General features: G+C 36.8%; 2 protein-coding genes across 2 annotated transcripts; both read right to left on the bottom strand.

Annotated features, from left to right (window-relative positions):
• Positions 1–444: 444 nt before the first annotated feature.
• On the bottom strand, positions 445–1,223 carry LOC113255925 (keratin-associated protein 13-1-like). Its single transcript, XM_044384462.2, has one exon. The coding sequence runs from the start codon at positions 1,170–1,172 to the stop codon at positions 660–662; it is 513 nt and encodes a 170-aa protein (XP_044240397.1). The 5' UTR covers positions 1,173–1,223; the 3' UTR covers positions 445–659.
• A 5,712-nt stretch (positions 1,224–6,935) lies between these two features.
• LOC113255936 (keratin-associated protein 13-1-like) lies at positions 6,936–7,713 on the bottom strand. The gene has a single exon (XM_026499644.3). The coding sequence runs from the start codon at positions 7,672–7,674 to the stop codon at positions 7,165–7,167; it is 510 nt and encodes a 169-aa protein (XP_026355429.2). The 5' UTR covers positions 7,675–7,713; the 3' UTR covers positions 6,936–7,164.
• Positions 7,714–8,688: the final 975 nt, after the last annotated feature.

The following is an 8,688-nucleotide window of genomic DNA, read 5'->3' as shown; positions in this document are numbered from 1 at the left end:
GATGTGTTTTTTCCTTTTGTCAGCAAACATCAAGGTCCCACATCCTTTGGAGGAAATATGCTCTTTATTGCTCCTGAGATTATTATCCATATAAAGTTACTGCATGAAAAAAAGAATTCCAGAAAAAAAAGTTAAAAAAAGAAATGTCTGAAGCCCAAAATAAATTAGTTCTAATTTACCAATGTATTAGATTTCCGAAGTTTGTTCCCAGAGACATAGTGAACATTAACTTGAATATCCCCCTCAAAAAAAAAAAAGAAAAAGAAAAAAGAAAAAAAATTACCCAATTAAAACTAACAATTAAATTAGCAGAATATTTGGAAGCCAGAATAAATGAGTTTATTGCATTATATTCATTTTTCATTGTGAAAAAAAGTATGAACGAGAATCCCATTAATTCATTAACATTATTTCATGTTTATTAACATAAATTCCATTAATTAATCTCACAATTTAATTAATTCCACTAATTCTATAAAGTCATCCAATAAAATTAATCATTAAGTTCAGTATATGTTAGAGACAGTTTTTGGGCCAGCACTTTGTGGCTGGAATAAAGGTGACTGGAGAGTTTTTCCAAAGGTCATGAATATGATAAACTCTCTGTTTAGAGGTTAGATACACTGCTCAAAAGGTCTGGACCCTCAACAAGTTGATGTCTAGAAGCCAGATCCACAGGTTGGTCTGTAACATGATGACTGGCAGCTTCTGGAGACGAAGTAGGTGGGGCGGCAGAATCTGGATCCATAGCGCAGAGAAGGGAAGCCACAGACTCCATAACCCAGCGATCTGAAGCCCCGGGATCCACAGCCCAGGGAGTAGCCGCTTCTGGGTCCATAGCCCAGGGAACGGTAGCTGCTGGACCCAATGCCCACAGACCCAGAGCAAGTCGTCTGGCAGGGAGTGCAGAGCGTGGAGGTCCTTGGGCGGTCGCAGGACGTCTGGCAAGGTCTGGACACCACACAGGATGTCTGGCAGCTGGTGGGCTCACAGCAGGTCTCCTGACAGCCACTGGAGGGAGCAGAGCTCAGCTGGCAGGTGCTGGGAGAGCGGAGGTCAGTGCGGTAGACCAGGTTGCTGGGGCAGGAAAAGCCACAGGAGGAGGCTGGGTAGCGCAGGTAGCCCCCAAGGGAGCGGGAGGAGAAGTTTCCAGAGCAGCAACTGTAGGACATGTTGGCAGGAGATGTGAATTCAGCTGAGTGACAGTGAGAAGATTCTCTGTTTGAATGTCACTTCCTGGACTGGGGTGTTTATATACTCTCAGCTATGGGTGTGGCCTTTTTTACAATAGCCTTTCCCACACTTGGAATCTCTCATTTCCATATGTGTAATTCAATGATATTTTCTGTAATTGCAGGTGATTCCTTCCATCTCATATTTATAGGAGAATTCATCATGTTGTTATAGCACCAAGCCAACGAACTATTCCAAAGTCAGAAATGCTATGACTGTATGTCATTAATGCCAGCTAATCAGGGCCAGAGAAGCCCCTACTCTTCTCCTTGCCTGAGACTCATTGCGCCTTTGCCCGACATTGGCTGGGGAATGCTGAGATCTAAAGACAGGGATTGAGATTAAGTCACTTTTTTTTCTAGCTCAGTGGAATAGAGGCACCCTATCTGTCACCAATGATTTTCTTTCTGTAGACTTATTTCATCCCCTAAAATTAGTTTTCACATTTTACATTATATTATATATTGCTTCTCAAATCCAATGGAAAGGGAAAATAGATAATATAAATTGATTGAGAAACACGGTGGGTCACAGAAATAAATCAGGACAGATGTTTAAAGGCAAAATGACTAAGCAAGACTAATTTGAAAAAGAGTCTCAGTGGGTACCAATTTATGCGAAATTTCCAAAGAGTCAAATACTCTTGAGGTGAGGGAAGATAACCAGTGACACTATGGATCCTTCCATCTGTGTGAAGTTCCAATAAAAATGGGTTCTGGATCAATATAGTTTATGGCTTTTCATATATACATTGTCCCTTTTGTCACCTGTATCCACAACATATGTCACAACGTGTCCAGTGATCCAGCTCTTCCAGAACAACTCTTATCACGCAGGACCTTCTGGTCGTTTTTAGCTTTAGATTCTTTCATATAATTGTTTCCTGCATTATAAAAACACTTTTTCCCCACTTCAGTTCTTCAAGATTATTTTTCCATTGTAAAATATCCAAATATTGTCTTTTATAGAGGTCCCCACGTCAGGCACACCTAGGCTAAAACGAATACTGAAGTGTTTTCTCCAGGAAGGAAGACAATTACCTCAGAGGGGAAGTTATAATTGCAGGAGGCGATAAAGGTTGAAATATAAAGGAATTGTCTAAGCGCTCATTATGCATGACACTAATGAAGTGTTTGTGGTTCTTAATAAATAGGTAGAAATAAATAGTAATTGAGAATGATCATTAAGACCTCTTGAAAACTTACTAAAAAAATTAAAAACTGTGAAATGATAATAACCTAAAAGGGTAAAATTGTAGCTTTTATGATTTTATTACCCCTCGCAAGAGTGTGAAAGTTTACTACTAGACATAGTAAATGTGTAAGTAGAAATCTGAAAGTATCAATAATTAAATTAAATATAATAGACTGAATAATCCTTATTGAAGACTTAGAATATCAGACAGGACTAGAAATCAAAACTATTTTCTACTTAAAATAGATTTTCTTAAATATAAGGGAGAAAGTAAAAAGATACATCAGACAAAAGAAACGAACAAAAAATGCTACTTCCGTTTTACTAACTGCAAAGTTTGTTGTATGATATGATGAAAAGCATCATGTTATTAGAGGTAATACAAGATATTTTTTAACAATCATTCTGTCAGGCTTCCAGGATGATATCCATGATTTTGTCAGTCATTCAGAGGGTACCCCAATGCCACACCACCCAACAGAGTAGCCACTGGCCACATATATCAAGTTCAACTTATATAATTTAAAATTAAGTTAAGTTAAAATTTTGTTCCACAGTCCTATTAGCCACATTGCATGTGCACGATAGATACATGTGGCTGAGGGAATTTTCCTATATTGGACAATTCAGATAAAAATATTTTCAGCAACAGAGAAAGTTCTATTGGATACTGCTGTTTTAGAGTTCACAGCATGCTTTGTTGACTTGCTAATAGAAATGAATACTTCTACTATTTCTGGTCCAGTGTAAGAATGTCAGAAATCTTAAGGCCATCTATCCTTACCCCAATTCATGTACTACTATGTTAGGATTTTCTGTATTGTAATTTCATGTATGCTTATGTATATTGATATATATTTGCCTCCATGTTTTTATGGTCAAAATTTGCTTAAATTTACCATGTATAATATATATATGTAATTTGATATATATGTATATATATAATTTATATATACACTTTTTTGTTTACTCTTTGTTTCTTCTTACATCTTTTTTGTATGTTCTGGGATTATTGTGTATCTAACTATATAACTTTTATTATATATTTAGTGTTGGAAGGCTAGTAACACATTTGATTGTCTGAAAATGTCTACATTTCTCCTTTTTTTTTTTTTTTTTTTTTGAATGAGAGAGAGAGAGTGGCGATGAGAGCAGAGGAAGAGAGAGAGAGAATCTCAAGCAGTCTCCACGCCCAGTACAGAGCCCGACTCTGGGCTTGATCCCACGACCTTGAGATCATGACCTAAGCCAAAATCAAGAGACAGAAGCTTAACTGAGCCATCCAGGAGCCCCTCTCCTTCATTTTTGAAACAAATACTCATTAGTCAAGTACTCTAAGGCTTTCTTTCTTAAGAAATTTGAGGATATTTAATTGTCTTCCTACTTTACTTTTTCTGTTTAGAATTCAGCTGTCAATCTTACTGTTGCTTTTTTGAAGGTAACTTGAATTTTCTTTCCCTTTGGTTGCTTTGAATTTTTCTCTTCTTTTTTGTTCATCAGTTTGACTACAACGTATTCTCTTAATTTGTTAGTTTAAATATGTTCTCCAAAACAATCTCTAGTGGCCTCTCCAGCTATGTCTAATTTCTTTTCAATCCATTCAATAATTCTGCATTTAACTTATTGAATTTTTCAATTTTAGAATTTCTATTTGGCTCTTTTAATTTTTTATTTTTTTAGAGAGAGCATGAGCAGGTGGAGGGGGAAGGGCAGAGGGAGAAGAAGAATCTTAAGTAGGCTCCACACCCAGCGTGGAGCCTGACGTGGGTCTTGATCTCATGACCCTGAGATCATGATCTGACCCCAAATCAAGAGTTGGACCCAACTGACTGAGCCACCCAGGCACCTCTCTACTTGGTTCTTTTAATATGTTTCCTTCTCTCTTAAAATTGTAAATTTATCTTTTTATTTCCTGAAGTGAATTCTACTATCTGTAATATTTTGGATTCAGTCATTTCTTAACTTTTTGAAGTCTGATAAATTTCCCTAGGGTATTAGACGTTCTATATCTACATCATCTATCTATGTATATCATCGATATACTCATCTATATTTGCATAAAACTATATCCACAATTATATGTCTAAGTCTATGCCTGCATTTATAATTTGTATTTATCCAGGTAAAGAAATAATTTAAGGTCACCTCTATACCATGCTAAATTCTTTTGTAGTTTGAAGTTTTTATTTAAATTCAAATTAGTTAACATATAGTGTGATACTAGTTTCTGGTGTACATTACAGTGATTCAACATTTCCATACAAAATCAGGTGCTTATCACAACAAGTGCACTTCTTAATCCCCATCACCTTTTTAACCCATTCCTTTGCCACATCCCCTCTAGTAATACTCAGTTTAGGTTCTCTATTCTTAAGAGTCGGTTTTATGTTTAGTTTTTTGAGGACTCTCCATACTGTTTTCCAGAGTGGCTACTCCAGTTTGTGTACCATGCTAATCTAATCAAGCATTGAAATGAGTGAGAAATTAATTTCAGTTCATAGAAAGGGGTAAATATTTAAGGTTCAGCCTAGTCCTAAGGTGCTGTTCAGAGTTGCAATTTTGGTCAAAATCATGGGAAATTTCTAATTTTCGATTTTGGTTACCTGAGCTCATGAGTCTCAACAGCCTCCCTTTTGCATTCAACAATATCCCTAATAGAGAAGTAGTCATGAATTCTGCGACTTTGTTGTTGTTATTGTTAAAACCTCCCTGACATTTTGGCCTTGGAAATTTCTGGACATTTTCACATGTATTTTCTTTGTCTAAATTTTCTAGACAAAAAATATTAGCTCCAAATAATTTTTTCATTTGTAAGTATATCAATTTTTATCTTATTCCCCCTTAGGAATAAGCTTAAAATTCATAACTCATCCTTAGATGAAAGGTTTGTCTTATAATATATGAAAGAGTGGTTAGATAGGTAAGAAATAGGAGTAAGAGTATCCAATCACAAACTATTTTATTTTATTTTATTTTATTTTATTTTTAAGATTTATGTATTTATTTGAGAGAGAGAGAGAGAAAATTGGGGGGGGGAGGGGCAGAGGGAGAGAGAGTCTTAAGCTGACTCAAAGCTAAGTGTGGAGCCCAACCTGGAGCTTGATCTCATGACCCTGAGATCATGATCTGAGCCAAAGCCAGGAGTCGGAGGCTTAACCGACTATGCCACCCAGGCATCCCACAAAACTATTTTAATAGTTTGGATGGAAGGTGGTGGAAACAAGAATTATTGTGACTTAAAATATAATACCCCTAAAACAAATAAAATGTAACACTTCTAAATGATGGAGGGACAGTTACTCATCAAGTTTTTAACCATGTTTGTCATTGTCACACCATATAAAATCTCCTTCAATTGTTAAGTTAACCAAATTTCCAGTCATTCCTTGAATATAAAAATAATTTTCAGTCTTTTCCACTCTGCTTATTTTATTTCATCTTCCCAGATTTCCCTTTTGCCCCTTCTAATACTCCTATGTCTTTGCAATTCTAAATAAACTTCACCTTTTAAGATGCCATGGGGCAGGTATTCCTTATTAGTTCCTTATTCCTTCTGTGTCTCCCTTTTCTTACATTCAGTGTAACAAATTTATAACAGGTATCTTTCTCTAAGGGCTATTGTATAGCCTAAAGAAATAAGGCTTAGCGGCATTTGTTGAACATATGTTAACTCTTTTTGTTCTCGGTTTTAGGTTCTTATCAAAATCTGTCTATCTTTGCACTTTGCTATTCCTGAAACTACTTTGCCTGAGAAAACAGAGAATATTATCATGAAAAAGAGAAGTAATGTTTCCCCGTTTTTTTTTTTTTTTTTTTTTTGAGATACACTTTAAATCATCACTCCTGGTGGTATCAAATACTAATTATCTTTTAGTTTGAAACATGAGTAAAAACCAAGGTGGAAATCATCCTGATGATTTTAGATTCTTCACTCAAATTTTATGGTATTGCTCATTACACATATGTAGATGAGATCATATTGAATACTCCTCAGTGAGATCAGGTGTTTATCACTTTTACTAAGAAATGGTGGGTGACTTCAGGCAAAGTTACTTAAAATTCATACATAATCATTTTCATTTGTCTTCTATTTAATTTTTCTTTCATGTATAAGCCTAGCCATATAAATGTAAATATTATTTTTATTCTCTGCATTTCTTATATAACTATCAATTAGTCTGCTACTTTATGCTTGTTGGCATTCCCACATCTTGTGAGGGAATCAATTTAATTCCTGAATCTGAGATTTCAATTCATAAAAGTCTATATACTTAAATAATTGTCTTCCACTACTTGTAGTTTGAGTAAGAAAAATATCTGAGGTTCCTCAAAATTCAAATCCCCAATTTTGTAGGATTTCAAAAATCTATTTCCAGGTGCATATTGATCTTTTCATAATATCTCCATTATCTATCAAAATAAAAAACCCAGTGAATAAAAACTAACAACAATAAACATAGCTAGTTATCAGAACCAATACATTTATTAGGTTATAATGATTTGGCTTTTCATACAATTTTGGAAGAATGCAGACTTTAGATTTTATTTTCAGTTAGTACGTTAATTATAGAATTTTTCAAAAAAGTCTGTCAGCCAGTATTTGGGGCCAGAGACAAGGTGAGGATTTGATAATCTAAGAATAAGAAGATAATTGTTCCTGTAGGTTATGGAGATAATAAGCTTATAAGTAGAGGCATTGGTGAGAATGGACAACAAGATTAAATTTTAATAAGGTGATCAAAAGAAGCCAGATCCACAAGTTGGTCTGTAACAAGAAGACTGGCAGCTCCTAGAAGCCAAGTAGGTTGGGTGCCAGAATCTGGATCCACAGCCCAGAGAAGGGAAACCACAGACTCCCAGTGATCTGAAGCCCTGGGATCTACAACCCAGTGAGTAGCCGCTTCTGGTTCCATAGCCCAGGGAACGGCAGCTGCTGGACCCAATGCCCACAGACCCAGAGCAAGTCGTCTGGCAGGGAGTGCAGAGCGTGGAGGTCCTTGGGCGGTCGCAGGACGTCTGGCAAGGTCTGGACACCACACAGGATGTCTGGCAGCTGGTGGGCTCACAGCAGGTCTCCTGACAGCCACTGGAGGGGGCGGAGCTCAGCTGGCAGGTGCTAGGAGAGCAGGGGTTAGTGCGGTAGACCAGGTTGCTGGGGCAGGAAGAGCCACAGAAGGAGCTTGGGGAGCGCAGGTATCCCCCAAAGGAGCTGGAGGAGAAGTTTCTAGAGCAGCAGCTGTAGGACATGTTGGCAGGAGATGTGAATTCAGCTGAGTGACAGTGAGAAGATTCTCTGTTTGGATATCTTACTCCTCAGGTGAGGCATTTATATACTCTCAACAATGGGTGTGGCATTTTACAATGCCATCTTTTCAAAATTTGGAGTCCTTCATTTGCATACATGTAACTCACTAATCCTTTTTTTACAATTGGAATTAACTACCTCTCTTCATCTTATATTTATGGGTTCACTCATTTTGTTTTTATAGCCCTATGTCAGTGAAGTATATCTATGTTACAAATGCTATGACAGGGTGTAATTAATGCCTACACCATCATGGCCAGGGAAGCCCCTCTGACTTTTCTGGTCATGAAAACATGTGCGTGTACATGTGCTCAGCTTTGGCTGAAGCATGCTTTCTTCCCAGGGTGGGGATTACAATGCAGTCATCTTTTGTGTCAGTGGCTGAGAAGCAGAAATCTGGTCTTGATGAGGAACCTTCTAAACATTGCCCCTACATCAAACCATCGATTCACACTCTAATATCATTTTACATCTATTACTTACTATTAGCATTGCTTCCTATGTCCAGTCTAAAAGGCTCTTATAAGAGTAAGCCAAAGAGATTCACAGAGATGATTAGAAGTGGGCATAATCCTGAACAAATATGTTGTAAAAATTTAGTCATTAGAAAAATGAAATTATTCTAACTCAAGAAGAGACCAATATGAACACATGTGAAGAAAATCAAAGCAGGAGATGCTATTGATATGAGGTGATGAAAGAAGCGACAGTGGTAGAGAGAAGGACAAGACTGTCAAGATTTTCTTCTATCCCATTGGACGACTTGTGGATATTCTACTTCTTAGTTCGATCATATCAGATTTTTTCAAAATGAACTTAATTCATGGCCTTTGTGCAATACATTTATATGTGCAAAACATCCTGGGGTCTACGATTCCACAATGCCTCAAAATTTTAAATGTTCTTTGAGTGTTTCCAAGGTCAATGGCAGATCCTATATTTTTCTCCCTACTTTT

This window comes from Ursus arctos, unplaced genomic scaffold (genome assembly GCF_023065955.2).
Source record: "Ursus arctos isolate Adak ecotype North America unplaced genomic scaffold, UrsArc2.0 scaffold_4, whole genome shotgun sequence".
In the NCBI taxonomy this organism is placed as follows: domain Eukaryota; kingdom Metazoa; phylum Chordata; class Mammalia; order Carnivora; family Ursidae; genus Ursus; species Ursus arctos.
The sequence above is the reverse complement of the archived record's forward strand: the minus strand, read 5'-3'. Positions and strand labels throughout refer to the sequence as shown.

Bases quoted from the DNA above. Each gene is read 5' to 3' on its own strand.
- LOC113255925 (XM_044384462.2), bottom strand. From the start codon at position 1,172: ATGTCCTACAGTTGCTGCTCTGGAAACTTCTCCTCCCGCTCCCTTGGG.
- LOC113255936 (XM_026499644.3), bottom strand. From the start codon at position 7,674: ATGTCCTACAGCTGCTGCTCTAGAAACTTCTCCTCCAGCTCCTTTGGG.